Raw genomic sequence first — 17,049 nt, 5'->3', positions numbered from 1 at the left:
TTGCCGTCTGCTCTATCTATCTATCTATCTATCTATCTATCTATCTATCTATCTATCTATCTATCTATCTATCTATCTATCTATCTATCTATCTATCTATCTATCTATCTATCTATCTATCTATCTATTCATCCATCCATCCTCAAAATCCAACGCCCAGAGGAAAAAAAGCAATGCCTTTAGATCGCACCCCCCCACTAGCCCCCCCCCCTCGCTACTGTGGTTGCCGCCTGTTGTTGCTGCCTCCGAAGCGCTCAGGCGAAGCGACCTCCCAGGCAGCCGCGCGCATCTCCTTGCATTTTTCTTCACATTCTCGGGCACGTTCAGTCACGCGCACAAGACACGCTCTTCGCAGGGCCGCCCGCTCTACAGTCGAAAAGCGGCCGGCAAAGCCAGCCCGCGCGCCTTCCTTGCGTGCTCCCCTCTTGGCCCGCCCCGCCCCCGACGCTCTCGCGCTGATCCCCGAAGGCCCGGCGGAGGGGCGGGGGAAAGAAGAGGGCGGAGACCAAGCCAGGGCGTCGAACATCTGTCACGCATGCGCGTCGCCGGCAAGCCCGCCTCCTCCTCCTCCGCCCCTCCTTTTTCTCGTTTTCTTCCTGAGAGAGCGGCTGCTCGGCTCCCTTTCCCTTCCCTTCCCCCTCACCCTGTCCCGTCCCTCGCCGCTTCCTTCCTCCTGTCTTGCCATGGATGGGTGAGTACCTGCCTCGCCCCGTCCGTTGCGGACGGGCGGATTCTCCCCGCCGCTCGTTCGCTCGCTCGCTCGCTGAGGAGAAGGAGGAGGCGAAAGGACCCCTCCCTCTCCTTCACTTTCGCCTGGCCGTCCCGCATTCGGCGGCGGCGGCGGCGGCTAGGGAGGCTCCGGAGATGCCCCACATCGCGCACAGCCTGAGGGGGGCTGGCGGCGGGGCAGGCAAGAGTAAGACGCCAGGGAGCAAAACTAGGCGAGGAAAAAACGAAACGAGGGGGAGGAGGGGAGGGGGTGGTGTCGTCCCCCTGCCCTCGGCTCCTTTGGACTACAGTGCTCATCGTCCACTCCCCCAAAGGGGGCTGGGGGGGGGGTCGGGTCGGGTTGAAAAGGGAAGCTTGCGGACCCTCACCCGAGAACCGGACTTAAGTCGGGAGCAGAGTAGGAAGTGCCCCCCCTCCTCCTCCTCCGCCGCCGCCCCTCCTTCAGCTCTTCTTTTCTTCCCTTTCCTCTCTTGCCCAGCGAACCGGGGAGCCATCCCGAGTTGGCCGCTTCCCGGGTGAGGCGTGCGAAGGCCAGGAAGAAAGAAAGCGGGCTTTTCCACGGTTATTTTTCGTTCGTTCCTTCCTCCTTTGAGGAGAGGGCGAGGCGAAATCCGAGGCGCTCTTCAAAACTTTCCTCAGGTCTGGCCGGCCGGCCGGCGGGCGGGCGCTCAAGAACCCAGCCCCAAACTTCTCTCGCGCATTTTGCAATTGGGTCCCTCGCTGGCCTTTTGTCTCCATAGGAGAAAAGCCAGCTGTGGGGGGGTGGGGAGGGGGGTGGGAAGAGCCTCTCTCTCTCTCTCTCCCCCTCTCCCTCTCCCTCTCTCTCTCTCTCCCTCCCTCCCTCCTCTCTCTCTCTCCCTCTCTCTCTCTCTCCCTCCCTCTCTCTCTCTCTCTCTCCCTCTCTCTCTCTCCCTCCGTCTCTCTCTCCCTCCCTCCCTCTCTCTCTCTCTCTCTCTCTCCCTCTCTCTCTCTCTCTCCCTCTCTCTCCCTCTCTCTCTCTCCCTCCGTCTCTCTCTCCCTCCCTCTCTCTCTCTCTCTCTCTCTCTCTCTCTCTCTCTTTCCTCCCCACCCCGCTTTCTCTCTCCTGCCTCTTCGATTGCGACAATAAAAGGGCGAAGGGTGCGCTGGTTTCTTCTTCCTTCCTCCCCCCCTCCCCTCCCCGATTGTCAGGTGTGGCTTCGACTTTAGTTTTTGCCTACGGTGCTAGGGAGTTGCCAGTGGTGGGATCGTTTTCGGAGTTGCGTGCTTGGCCCAGAGGTGCAAACAAAATGTTTGGAAAAAGGGGTGGGGTGGGGTGGGGTAGGGGGGGGAGGAAGCAGTTTGCGAAGCAGCCGAAATGGGGGTATATAGAGGATGGGAGGTTCCCACCGAGAGAGCCAGCAGAGTTGTTGTCGAAGCGCGTCACACGCCTTTCCAACCACCAGAGAAGGGAGGAATAAGAAAGAAACACACACACACACACACACACACACACCAGGAAATCGAGAGCGCCGCCTTAAGTTAAAGGTGGCGGACGGGCCCGAGAAAAAAGGCTGCAAAACTCCAATCTTTTAAAGCGTGCGGTGTTGTTGTTGTGTTTTTTTTTCCTCCCCCGAAAGTGAACGGTAGCTTTCCGTACTTAGTGTATTTGTACTGCCGCGAGTGACAACTGACAAAGCTTGCCGGTGTGATCTTGATTTTGGAATCAATTCGTGCCAATCAATTAGTCTGTTAACTAATTGATTGGCACTCCGGTCGCTCATCGCCGTGAAACTAGACCTTGTTTTTTTTTTTTGTACTTTGGGCTGATCAAATGTTTCAATAATGACTGAAGGAGAGCTGCTTGTACCTTGGTCTTTGTGCTGGTGTCTTGACATGCCAGTGTTTTTATTTATTCCATTTCTAAAACTCCACATCTCGGCCAAGTGAGGAGACAATTCTAAAACAGTTAAGACAATAAATTAATAATAAAAACATCCAAAAAATAACTTCCACTCTATTGACTGTTTTTAAAATTCACTGAAGTATGTATTTTAACTTCTGTGGTTTTTGATAAGCAATATATTTAGGTACCTTTTTCTGAGATAGGATTTCTATTATTCTGAACATAATTTTCACACTAATATTTGAGTTGAAGGTTGTTTGCCTGAGGTGTCACAGTTTTGGCAAGAAAATAGGATTAGAAGCATTTCTATAGTTGATCTGTTCTGATTCGGTAATACTACAACCTCTTTTCAAATTTATCTAAGCAGGGAAGTATGTTAAGTATAATGAATTGTGAATTTATTGGTAGTGACCATTAGGTCTAAACAAATGTGAAAATTTATTTTCAAGCCTTGCTGAATATAGGAATATTGTGTATTGTATTATCGTAAATTATTGCTAAAATAATTTACTTGAGAAACTAATTATGTAATATGAGATGTCCAAGGAGATAGATATATGATTTTATTATCATTTAAATAACAGTTTGAAATTCCTGGGTTACCTTTATTGCATTTTTTTCATTGAGCATGTTGAACATTGTATTGCAACAAGATAGTATTTCATATTCTGAGAAGCTGAACATAAAATACCATTTTGGAAATTTTAAGGAGATATGTCAATTATATGATTAGACCATGTTGAATTTCATTTCTAAAAAGATTCCCAATGTTTTTTGCAATGTGGCATTTTCCTTTGTCAGCTGTGTTTAATATTAATGTAAACATTTCTTTAGGAAATAGAAAACACTAATAAGATTAGCCCACACTTCTTTCCTTGCTTTTTTCCTCTGTCTTTCTTGCATTTTCTTGCCATGTATGTAATATGGCAAAAAAAATTTACCATGCATGTTTTAATTATCATGCTCTGTGAGCAATCCAGAGGCTACTTGACAAGGAAGTTATATTAAATCTAATAAATAATACATTTAAAGCAAAGGAAGCTGGGATATTCAGGATCTGCGTAAATGTGTAGTGCTTTATCTTGGGGAGGGGTTGTCTAATGGATTAGAATATGTTGCTTGTGCCTTTATATATAGATATACTGTGGTCCATGCAAAGAGGAATTGGCCTAAAGCAGGAAATGCCTAAAATGGTACTAGTTTTGCTTAGGTGGCTCATTCTAAAATGGTGAATAACCATAAGTAACCTCATAGAACTTTCTGATAATGATGATTAAACATGATTTATGAAGAACAAATATTTATTTTACTAACTCTGGTACTTTGACAGTCTATTTGAGACTCTGTCCCAATATTTCCTGAAAATCCTAAATAAGTATAGAAGCCTCAACTATATGACTGATGAGCAGATAAATTTTAAATCTTTTCCTTTTATGAATGTGCTTTAAAATTTGTGTGAGGAGGATTTTTTCCTTCTATGATTTAGGACACTTTAATGAATATACAGGACACAAGGTGCTTTGCAATTCTTTGTCAAGGAATTCACATATTCAAATTAAATCAATTATAAAATCTTTGTATTTGATTAACTTGAATTCAATTTTTTCACTTAGAAAAAATATGCTTCGTCTCAAAGCTGAAGTAGACACATTGTGTTTTAGAAGTTCTGTCAACCTAGCTGGATAAGCTTGCTGTTTCATAAAACTGAAACCCAGAATGTTTTGGGTGCTTTTTGTTTTAGGCCAAACAAAATCTGGAAGCATCTTACTGAGTGAATAGAATAAGACTAGTGTACCTTGCCCCTCCTCCCTGCCATTGCCTTTGCCCATTTGCTGATATTCTCAGTGTCTTCCTTTCCCTACCTTCCTTTGACCATTGGTAACTTGACACTTTCTCTTCTGTACATCCTATGTGGTGGCTTGACCATTAGCCTTTCGCCCGCTTAGTTGCTGTTGTTAGCTTTTTCACTTCCTCCAAAACACTTTTGCCAGAATAGATTAGCCTGCACATGGAATGCTTCATGGATTGTTTTTATGAGGGTAATGTAGTTAACAAACTGTCATTTATTTCCTTTTTATGATTTCAAGGTTACGTAACTTTCACACCATCTGAAATAAAACATATTTTTCTTTGTACTATTCAAGGCTCTATAAATAGGTTTTGGCACTGTTATCCAATATTCAGTTTATTTGATCTGTGTGAAGAATTTTGGTGCTCTTATTTTCAGTTCTTCACAAATTCATTTACAAATATTCATTAGATTAGGTTAGGTTTTGGTAATAGCATTTCAAGCAATCCACTAATGTGTCCTGTTGGGCATCTTCTGGGACAATTAAGTTCTCTGTGCTCTCTTCTGAACAGCTGCTGCAAAATGATTATTGTGAAGTTTTTTTCAATGTACACTACATTGTCTTTTATTTCTAGAGCATTGAGTTATCCGTATAAGAGAGGTGCCTAATATAAGCACTACAACTAGGGATGCATAAAACATTCTGGGCATGAATTGTTCTGCATACAGAACAACTGTTTTGGGGTGCTTTGTGATCCAACCATTTTGTGCTTCAGTTATGAGGAATAAAATAGTGTTGTACTGTTTTCTTCCGGAAGCAGATCAAAATGCAACGGATGCAGGCAGAAGAGTTTGTTTTGGATGAGGGGAGCAGGAAAAAGCCAAGACTCAGGGGTTTCCTTTGGCAATCATATGTGTGGAGATTGGTAGTCCCAACAGATTGGTAGCCAAGAGAAGGGAAGGCACTGGGTAGATTTGATAAGTAATGCATTGGACATCGGTGGTGTCTGAGGGGAGGCAGGAAAGGAAGAGGCTGGGTAATTGGGTAGACAGGAGAGGAAGGTGTGTTCGCGCTGTACAGCCTTGTTCTACCCATTCCATAAAATCACTGGGAACCATCTGGATTTTGGCGAAAACCTGGAACAATCAAAACATTTGGATTTTATTTCTTTGCCCTGGCTGAATAACACTGGTTGGGCAGAACTTCTGGAATATAATTTTCCCTTTTACATGACCTGTAACCTCAAATATATTCCATTAGCCTGAATATTAGTTTCCTAATTGTAAATGTATTCTCATCTTTTGTACACTGGCAATATTCTCCATGATAAGCTTAGTATTAGGTATTTAAAATGACTTGTGAGAGTTTGTGACAGTCTTTTCTGTAAATATTTAGCAACATGTGCATTTCCTGATCGTTTCGGTAAGGAAGAAGCTGGTGCTTTGATTGATAGACAAGGACAATGTCACAATGGATATTGCTCTAACCATCCAGATACAGGTTAGCTACTATTCACTAGATATTTGACCTCTTTGATTTCTTCCTTACATTTATCTGATGAGTATTCTGCAGTATATGCTCTGCTGGGTGAATTGACTGAACCCTGTCAATGAAATCTGCAATTTCAACTATCTGGAGAGTTGGTTTATAATCAAACCAAGCAGTATTTTCATGAACTACAGTGTGTGCTACAATTTTATTACAGTGTTATTCATATTTGCTTCTGTAAGATGGATTTTCTGTTTTCAGCTAGAAGGATAAACTTCATCATCTGACACAGGTGATGTAGCTGGAATACTGCTATCAAATAACTTTGAAATAGAAGACAATAAGGCTCCACTTGACTGAAGCAGCAATTTCAGTAGAAAGGTGTTCTGTTCATTCACATGTATGCTCAGAAGATGAATGTGGTTTTAGAGAAGCTACCCTGAACCTCCAAAGAGCTTTAGCGGCAGGTTTGGAGGGAAATACAGCCTTAATAAAAATTGATCAATATTGAAAGTGGTGTGGAGGTAATCAAGATAATTTCCTATAGAGGCTCATCCAAACAAAAGAAAGCAGTGAAACTAGGGACCTGTGTTTTCACTATTAAAAAATACATACATTGTTCAAAGTGGAACAGTAAAATTCCTGTTTCTGTCTGTTTTGATTTAAACAAAATAATTGGGGTATTTTTTTCAGACGTGAGATTTCCAGTTAGTACCTTGAGAAACCCATCCAAAAATTACAACCAGAAAAGATACTCCTTAAAAATAGAATGATGTAAGATGTTTAGTAAGCTGAGCCTAGTCCTTGAAACTTTTGAACATTTTGGGGTTAAGTTACTTCATTCAAGCATCCAGTCCTACTATTTCATTGCTCCATTATTTGCTCTTTTGTGCAATTCCCTGTGTCACCACATAAGCAGCATATTTATTACAATTTCCTAAAAGTGATCTCTTTTATGACCTGTTACCTCGATTTGGTTTTAGTCAAATAGAAAGCTAACTTCAGGGCTAGAAATTTCTTTCTGCACTGCAGGCAAATGTGTATTCTATATTTCACTTTCTATTCTTTTCTTCATCCCTTTCATAAATCCAAAGTGTATTTTCATTTGAAACTTATACAAATGATTTGTACCAATTTGATACCATTCTGGGTTTTCTGCACGGCCTGTATACTGTTCTACTAATTGATCTTCAAGCAGATTCCTTTCACTGCTGTTCAACTTACAACCACTATTGAGCCCTAAATTTTGGTTGCTAAATGAAACATTTGCTAAGTGAATTTTGCCCCATTTTGCAACCTTTTGTGCCAGTGTTGTTAGGTGAATCACTGCAATTGTTAAGTTAGTAACGTGGAGGTTAAGTGAATCTGTCTTCCCCATTGACGTTGCTTGTCAGAAGGTCGCAAAAAGTGAACACCTGACCCCTGGGACACTGCAGTTGTCATAAATATGAGTTAAGTCCCTAAGCATCCAATTTTTGATCACGTGACTATGGATACTGCAACGGTTGTAAGTGTGAAAAACAGTCATAAGTCATATTTTTCAGTACTGTTGTAACTTTGAACGGTCACTAAGCGAACTCTTCTAAGTCGAGGACTTACCTGTATTTTCAAATATTTATTTATTTATTTGATTTGATTTGATTTGTATACCGTCCTTCTCCCTAAGGACTCAGGGCGGTTAACAGTGACATAAATAACAGAATGCACAAATACAGATATTGAAAACATATTATGCAGTGTTTTGTTTTTAAAGACAATCCTTGCCTTGAGCCTATAATCTAATAGTAAAAGTGCGAAGAGTTTGAAAGCAATCAAATCCAGGCACGAGTTCTTAAAATTCTTAAACTGATTTTACAGGGATCCAGTGCATTATTCCTGTGAAGGTCATTCTGGCAAAAAATGTCAGTTGATTCTAACTGATCTGGAAAAACAGGTTTTGCAGTTTACCTTCCTCAAATGCAGCTAGGTGGAAAAGATGAGCAGCTTGAGGATGCAGCTGCTTCTTATAAGATTGTAAACAGGGTGGATAATAATCGATTTTTAAATAAAAAATAAAAAAAATCGGTTTTTTATTTTAATCAAATTTAGTTTAATAAAATGCTTTTGGAGTAAAAATTTAAACATAGTTTTCTATTTAATATATATTAATAACAGTTTATTCAGCATGAAATGGAGCTTAAGTTATGTAGCATGAAGCTGCATATTCTGCAGTATTTACATTTTTGGTAAACTCATTCAATGAATCCAAGCTCTGCACGCTGAGATAACATGCACTGCATTGGTGCATTCACACAATTTCACAGTAACCATGAGATAAATCATAAAACAAAGTTCAGGAATATTCCTTTATCCCATTGTTTTACAAATATGTGTACATTACAAACTATCATTGTTTGAAGAGAAATGCATCTGTACCAGGCTCTAAGTGTTCTAGTTAAATAAAAGAATTTGAGTAATTTTCCAACTATGTGTGGATTTAAATTGATTTAAATCGACTTGATTTAAATCAAATCCACCCTGCTACCAAGTCTCATAATCATAGCTCTATAAAATTAAACATATCTGAATAATACACATAATCACATTAAAGTGATTATATTAGAGCAAAATATAGTTGTGAAAATGAAATGATATTTAAAGTATGTTATATTTAACATGCCAATATATTCAGTGAAATTTATTTTCAAACTAGCTAGCAAAATTGAACTAATTTAGTACACTAAACATTTTGCAACATGGTTAGATTTACAATCAGGGTGGATTTGATTTAAATCACGATTTAAATCACTAGTAAAAAGGCTTGATTTAAATCATCTCGATTTAAATCATAATTTTTAAAGAGCAGCTGTCATCTCTGTCCCGCAGTGGCTCCTCCTCTGACCCGCAGTTGACTCACCAACAGTCCCATTCACTTTAATGGGACGGCTGGTGATGCGGCAGTGACACAACAAGGTGAGGGACGTGGCGGGCAGCAGGTGAGTGGATGCCCGCTAACAGCCACTGCCATGATGGGTCTGAAATGACAGGTGCTCTTTAAATGTAAGGACTCATTCTTGCTGTTATTTAAAATCTTTAATATTATTTGCAAACAAAATGAAGGTTTCCTCTTTAGAATAAGCTGTCAGGTTAGTAAAACAGCAATATCAGAACCAATTTTAGGTTAATAGGTTAATCACACATACTGTGGTTTCCCTGGAAATTAGACCTACCCGAAAATAAGACCTCTGATTTTTGTGGGTGGGTCTAATGTAAGCCCCAACCCAAAAATAAGCCTTAGTTAGGACCCTGCCCACTTTGTCCCACCTCGCTGCTGCAATAGGGCAGGAGAGTGTGTGTTGCACCACTGCCGCAACAACGAGGCAAGGCAGGTGAAGAGGGTGGTGCTGCCCCACATGCCCCACACACACTTACTTCAGCCCCCCCCCCCAAGCCAGGCCATTCCTTGCTTGGCGACCTTCCCTTTCACTCCCCTCTCCAGCTGGACTACCATGCTATGGAGGATAGGTGGGATAGGCCTGGCCCCCCTCCACCGTTTCGGAGCCAGGAGGGAGTAACGGCAAAAAGCTCCGCTAAAAAAACTAAAACTAAAAAACTTCAGTCAGACCTTCCAACTTCTCATGGAAAAAAAAAAGATCTCACGAGAAGATGAGCTTCAGAAGGCTAACAATATGATTTATATTCCTCCAATATAAAGTGGAGCCCTCCAACCAATATGATTATTAGTTAGGCATGAGGAAACTGTTCAGTGTGTCAGATAGTTTCCAAGATAGTAAAATCTTCATTATAATAATGTAATAGTATGAATGCATATGCCATTAAAATGACTCTGTAGTACAAATAGTTCCTAAGTATTTAAAGTCATAAGTTTCATGAAAATATTTAAAATTATTTACCGTATTTAAACCTTGATGGCCAAAACATGCCATCTGGTTCCTGTGAAATAGTAAATATTTGTTGAAAAATGTAATTATACTTAGTGGGTGCTTTTAGAAACCCACAATCCATTGACATTAATAAAATGTAGGAAAATGGGATACTGCAAATGTTGAATGACAAAATGAACTTTAAAAGAATAAGCATAATACAAATATTACAGTTTATCTCCTTTCTCCTTTCCCAAAGGTTTCTGTGTTGCATGGACTGAAGCTTCCATGTTTTATTCTTCTCAGTTCACCTTTGAAATATGTTAGAGTGAAAGAGAATTAAATATTTAGTTAGTATAAGCAAAGTGGTGAATATATTTGTATACCGATTTAAATAATTGGTACATTGGTATTCCTCATTCAGAAGACAAATCCAGAGGAATTTTTCCCCCACTTTGATTAATTTCTATGTAGGCTATACCTGACCTTCTGAATTAACTGAACTGATATATTTTATGTTTTAGGCGGTTTGGGACTACTCCCCAATACAAACTCTTCTGCTTACTGTATGACTTTGTTAACCCAGTAACAATTTAAAATTACTCAAGTCTTTTTTGGCTTTACCAAAAGGCAGAGTTTTCATGAATGGCAAGTCACTTCATCAAATGCATGGAATGGCTAGACTGGTATCAGATTTGAATTGGGGTGAGGGGAGAGAAAGGTTGGTTATTCAAATGCACATTACACATGAGACAGATTATAAATACTTTATCAATTAACAATTGGTAAGATCTTTTGAGTTTGTTAAGACCTTTCGAGTTTGCCTAAAACATGTTTAAGTAAGTGAGTTCATCGATTTCTCCCTTATGGTGTTACAAGTCCCATATATCCAAAGATGATTCTTCAAAATTTTGCCATACAGTGTTCTGAACGGTTGAAATGCTGTGATATTATTTTGCACAACAATTCCATGATTTGTCCAATGTAGAATTCAGAGGGACATGACTAGCATATGATGGTATATATCGGAGGAAAAGCATGCAGAGGCACTTATCTGTGTACTTATTGGGGCCTGTGGGAGCAAAACATCTGGGTTTATTGCAGGATCTGGTTTCCACGTTGGCACCATTGTCCTGGTATTTTTTTTGGTTGCTGTTGAGTTGAGTTGTCTGTATTCAATATGGGTCTGCCACCTAGTGCCACCCAAGAAAGCGCAATGCCATTTGTACATTGTGGGGTGTAGCTGAGAGGTCCCCAACCTTTTGGGCACAAGGGACCGGTTTCGTGGAGAGAGGATTTCCGCAGACCAGAGGGGGTGTGGTTTCATGTACTGTCTGCATCCCGCGGATGAGGCTTTGCTTGTTTGTGCGGACCGGTTTCTGGCATGCAACGGACTGGTTCCAGTCCACGGACTGGGGGTTGAGGATCCCTGGTGTAGCTTATAAATAATGTTTGAGTGGCTTGAGCTGTAAGCTGCAGGTGACAAGCAGTGCTGTTTTCTGTGCTCTGTCTTTTAATAGGTCATCTTTGAAATTGATCTAGCTCTATTGATTTGTCTACTTAGCTCATTGAGTGGGTCACTGTTATGAATGCCTCTTTTGATTCTGTCAATCAAACATCTGGGTCAAGTGGGTCAGAATAAATTTTGGTTGTAGTATGGAGCCTGGCTATAGATGAGAAATTTGGTAGGGTGTTCTGGTTGGAAGCCTTTTTGCCACTGTATGCTAAACAGCTCTCTTCCTAATAAGGTCTATTCTAACTCCAAAGTCCACACTTAAAACTTTTCAAATGTAAGCAGTGTAGATTAAGAATTAGATATCTGTCTGCAATTTATGACTATTGAATACTTTAACTGAGAGAATTTAGCTGCTACTTCCTTGTACAAGTCTTAAATAGCAATATCAGAAGAACCAAATCTTATTTGCTAGTTGGGCTTGTAGTCATAACTTCACACTTATACAGTACAATGCTTTCCTTAAATTTCTAGTTCTAACTCTGGACAAATGATCAAATTTCTGACAATTATTGCAGCACTTCTAGAAGTTTTTGATAGTGTAGTCACACAGTAAATATTTCTTTAATATTATATGGATTATTTTCTTTAATTTTAGTTTCTTTATCATGCTTAAATCTCTGTATTTCCCGATTCTGTTAAAATACATTGTTGTATTATTAATATTCTCTTCTTATATTTTGATAATATGAAAAAGAACATTTTGAGTGCTTATGGAACTGATCTTTTTTTCAGTTTTGGCTATAGAAATGTCTGTTTATGTCTCTTAAATCCTTTAATTTTGGGTGGCAAGAGCAAATTGCAAATTCATGTCCTCGACTTACAATCATTCATTTAGTGACCATTCGAAGCTACATTGGCACTGAATAAAATGACTTATGACCGTTTTTCACACTCACAACTGCTGCAGCATCCCCAAAATCACTTGATCAGGATTTGGATGCTTGACAATTGGCATGTGTTTATGACAGTTGCAGTGTGCTGGAATCCTGTGATCATTTTTGAGACCTCCTGACAAGCAAAGTGAATGGGGAAACCAGATTCACTTAACATCCCTGTTACTAACTTAACAACTGCAGTGATTTACTTAACAACTGTGGCCAGAAAGGTTGGAAAAATTCACTTAACAAGTTTCTTTCAACAGAAATTTTTGGCTCAGTTCTGATTATTAGTTGAAATTACCTGTAATACACTTCTCACACAGCAACTTTTATGTTTTAATTCCAACTTTCCATTCAAGCCTGAATTTACTTACTGTGTTGTGTGCACTACAGTTTTTGGTATTCATTTGTTATGATTCATCTAAGCTTGTTATTAACCTATCTATAGACTCTCCTGACTTAATAAGTGTATTGTTGAGATACTGTGTTAAATTTGCTTTAGTTTATGTCGACCTTGAGATTTTTTTAAATTGATTTTTTTCTTGACAAGGTCCCATGAGTTCCTGACAGAATGGCTAATAGCTAGGGATTATGAAAGAAATAATTGGAAGAATGAAGACCACCACAGTTTGATGTTACCTGTTCAGAAATATTCATTTTTATCCAATAAAGCATAGTTATTTTGTTAGTAATCCAATAATTGCATACCGGGAACAGATAATCCTCTTAAATCAAATTTCTTGCTTAGCAATCTCAGTAGCACTGCATTGTTATGGTGATTTATATTGTATCTATGACTAATAGAAGGGAGTTAGTTGATTGATATTGGATCATATTATAGCAGCTCAAGTGTTAGATTTTCAACTTCAGATAATGATATTCTAACTCAGGGGTGTCAAACTCGCCACGTGACGTGTCACGATGTATTGTGACGTTTTCCCCCTTGCCGGAGCTGGGGTGGGCGTGGCTTCCGGCCCATGGGCCAGTCTAACTAAAGTATGTCTGAAAGTACTAGTGCTGACTATAGTTAATTTTATTTATAAAAGCATATTGTTAATAGTATTGTCTCCATTTTAAAATATCTGGGTGTAAGAAAACCAGAAATAATTATTTCAGAAATAATTACACTTCTAATGATATTTAATATAGTTGAATTGTTTAGCTTACTATAATTCAGTCTTTTCTCAACTCCCAAAAGGGGAATGGGACTATAACCTCAGCCAGCATTGACTTGGTTTTTGATTTCTACTGAAATATATTTTCTCAGTCTGGGCTTGGATGTATTGGGGACTGCCCTGCTCCTTGGAGAAGATTGTATGACATTGCTCTTAATCTGTTATTTTTATGAAAACGTTCTCCCTAATAGAGTATTACTACCTCTGTCCTATTATTTATATCTACCTTAGCTTTTAAAATGTATATTCTGGTAGTAATTCAACTTATAGATAACACATAGAAGAAATTGTACTTTTTCTGCCTAGTAAATGGGACCATCCTTGAAACTGTAATGTGCAATCTTATTTTCATAGTTCATTAGATGAGTAGTGTTTAGTTCTTCTGATTCTTTATATATGAATGTAGAGACTTCCCCCCCCCCAAAAAAAAGTATGGCATATTTTATCTATGTACGTGCTTGGCAGGTAAATTAGAAAGGTTTTTTGTATTGTCTGTGTCTCAAAAAGGGAATCCTTTAACAATAGTTGTAGAAAGTTTTATCTGATTGCTCTGTCTAAGCCTCTCTTTTTCATATTGTATGTTACTAAACTGTTCCATTTCTTTTGCAAAAACATTCCATAACTCATTTCATTCTTATATTTTTTCTTCCTTTAGCTTTATTTATCATTGCCTGTACAATAACTGCTTTTCTAACTTTTCCATTTTCTCCCATTTGTTTTCACACAGTGTTGTTACAGATCTTATAGCAGTCGGTTTAAAGGTAGGAATCTTTTTCTGTCCTTTCATATAAACTTGTTATCCACATTTTTATTATTTCTGGATAACACATTGAAACTTGTACATCATTTTTTTTTCTTATGGCATTGCTTTATTTCCATCCAATTTCTTTCTTTATGAAGTAGATCTTAACTCTTTAATTCTTAAAAGAGTTCATAATTTATGTTCCTTCCAATTCAGCTAAGGATATTAATAACTTAGAATGCATATGTACATTTAACCCCATTCCTGTGCTGGAATGCTGTTCAAAGGTAAGTCATAAAAAGTTGCAACCCATTTTTAAACTCTGCTGAATAAAGCAGTCCAAAGTATTAGAAAAGGTGCATGTGGAGCACATTAGCCAGAATCTTACTTTTCAAAGTACTAAAGTAGCCAAGACCTTTACAAGGTTTATGTGGTTGTTGGAAAACTGTCTCTAGCTGTCTTCACATGTGTTCATGTGCACAGCCCCTTCAGTTTTTTTGTAGTCCCAGCTGAAGTGTTTCTGGGCATGCATACAAAGATAACAGGAGGACAGTGTTCAGGTTAAATGTGAGCTTTGCAAAGGTTTATTTGTTAAATTTATTTGCTGCCCATCTCTTATTGAAATAATTCTGGGTGGATTACAGTATTAAAACATTAAAACCCTAAAAGATAAATGTTTCTAAATAAATAAATAATGGAATTCACCATAGAAATCAAATGTTTTAAAACATTAAAATTAATGTTTTAAAAATGGATGGTTTCTTTGTGGCAACACTTTTTGTGAAGCATTGTTTTCAAATGTTTTGTAGATCCACATGACAAATATTTCTCCAACTACTCTTGTTGAAAATTCTAGAATAGCATTGAAATACTTAAGCACCATATACTGTGAAAATTCTATTGTGAGCTTTAATTTTGAAGTACACAAAAACTATTTGCATCGTAATCTTTGCTAAATGCTATGAAGCAGGGATAGGCAACTGGTACCTTCCAGATATTTATTTATTTATTATTTACTTACTTATTTACATGTTCAATGGATTACCCTGCCCTTCTAATAAAAAAATGAAAAAATAAGGCTCCATGTAGCTAACAAAAATACAACACAAATTAAAAGCATCATTATGAGCTTCATTAATCCAATGAACTATAAAATACCATTATTTAAATCAGCATAGCCAATGCAAATGGATAGTGTGTATGTATGGCTGTATCCCCTTATCCTATGTTTTCAGGAAAATTTCTATACATAATTTACGGGAGCATTTCAGTTAAATAACTCAATATATGAACACACAGACATACACTTATTTGTTGAACTAATTGAGAGAGATGAGTGGTTAAGAAATATGAAATATAAATACAAAACTGAGGCATATCATCAGATACAATAGATTTGTGGCCTTAAACATGTGTTATGACTAATATAAAAGCATAAACCAAACGCATGCTAAATTTTGTTTAAGCTGTTTAAGAAAGTGAAGCAATTTATAAACTGAAGTTTTGGAAAATGAAGTATGTTACTGTCAAAAGCATTCTTAAGAGATGAATGAAAAGAAATTATGCATTAAAGAAATAATGTTTTTATTAGGAGTTTATAGCAATTTTCTTTGCAGATAATGTTTAGTACATAAATATAATTTGTTACATCATTGATTTAATTTAATAGAGCATAGGATTTGAAAACAAAACTAAATTCTGATAATTACTACAGTTTGAAGTCAAAAAGACATGCATCATGAGCTATAGAGAGTTGATTAGACATTGTACTGAAATATAAATATTATAGTACTGCTAATGAGTAATATGATTTCATATAATATTTTGTGTTACAATTATAGCTTTACAGAAAATGACATATTTACACACAAATGAAAGCACAAATGTTCAGGTGGTATAGGGATATTTTTGTATTTAAATAGATATTCAAAGGAAGGCTGCATGCATGATTGTGTCATCAGATCCTTGTTAAATATTAGCAACCACATAAATAGTCCCTTCTTTAGGATGCATATACCATTACGGCACCCTTTGAATGCTGAAATTACCTTAATTCCAGGGGTTTATACAGTATACGCTGTCGACAAAGGGTTTGGTGAATGCGTATGTCTCTGGACTACAGACATCGGGCAGTGTCATTGACAGACACAGAGATAAAACCCTCTATTTACTTTTATTTTTCCCTTGTTATATATTCACCCCAGGAAGTTAACAGTGTGTTATAGCAGAGATGAATTATTTAGGTTGAATGTATCTTTACATTGAATGGTTTGAAGTTACCAGATGCTGAATGAAGGGTGGATATGATTGGTCATCAAAGTTCGGGCAGATACAATGCCCTTGCAGTCACATGTTCATGATTTGCAAACTCCCCTGCTGGTTTCCCACAAATAAAAACCACAGGGAAGCTGGCAGGAAGTTTAGAAGTCATAAACACTTAAATTCCTTGCTTAATGACCCGGTATTCACTTAACAATGGTAACTGGGGACTGCTGGAATTGCCATCACTAAGCAGTGCAGTCACCTGATGTCACGCTTTATAGCTGCATCACTTAACGATGGAAATTCCAGTTCCAATTAACATTATTAAACAAATACTATATCCATTTGGATTTGGGGGGCGGGGGAAGGAGTAATACTACAAACAGCAGACATTTGAGTTTTCTAGCGTATCAGTGAGAGGAAAAATGTGGGGAAGCCACCAGTTGAAGGGGAGGGACCCCCGCCGGGGACAGTAAAGAGACATTCCAGCTTAGAGTCTATTCGGGGGAGAAAACGATTATAGGTCTATATTTGCTCGCTCTTAGGTGAAGGCAGACAAGCTGGTGCGACTCTTGTAATACAGGTGATCAAGAAGAATTAAGTCTCTGTTTGGGCCTGTCTGGTTGCTTGTGCCTGACAAAAAGCTGTAGATCTGAGAGAATAGTTCTGAAGCCTTATGAGAACCTTCTGCATCCAGAATTGAAAATGTCTTGGATTGTTGCCGAAAGGTGGAATAGCATAA

General features: G+C 38.6%; 1 protein-coding gene across 3 annotated transcripts in view; it reads left to right on the top strand.

Annotated features, from left to right (window-relative positions):
- The first annotated feature begins 587 nt into the window (after nucleotides 1-587).
- Nucleotides 588-17,049, top strand: part of PTBP3 (polypyrimidine tract binding protein 3) — a 63,598-nt gene continuing 47,136 nt past the window's right edge. Inside the window, exons 1-3 of one of the 3 annotated variants that reach the window (XM_081317864.1) lie at nucleotides 612-691; nucleotides 5,779-5,883; nucleotides 14,031-14,064. Coding sequence is in view for 1 of the 3 variants with exons in the window: in XM_081317863.1 (XP_081173989.1) it covers nucleotides 684-691; nucleotides 14,031-14,064 (42 nt within the window). In the remaining 2 variants the exon portion in view is untranslated. Of the gene's footprint in view, nucleotides 692-5,778; nucleotides 5,884-14,030; nucleotides 14,065-17,049 lie in introns of all 3 variants that reach the window. The other 2 variants (XM_081317863.1, XM_081317865.1) reach the window with 2 other exon arrangements.

The sequence above is a fragment of the Vipera berus genome (assembly GCF_964194415.1).
Source record: "Vipera berus genome assembly, chromosome: 2".
In the NCBI taxonomy this organism is placed as follows: domain Eukaryota; kingdom Metazoa; phylum Chordata; class Lepidosauria; order Squamata; family Viperidae; genus Vipera; species Vipera berus.
This window is presented reverse-complemented; position numbering and strand designations above follow the sequence as displayed.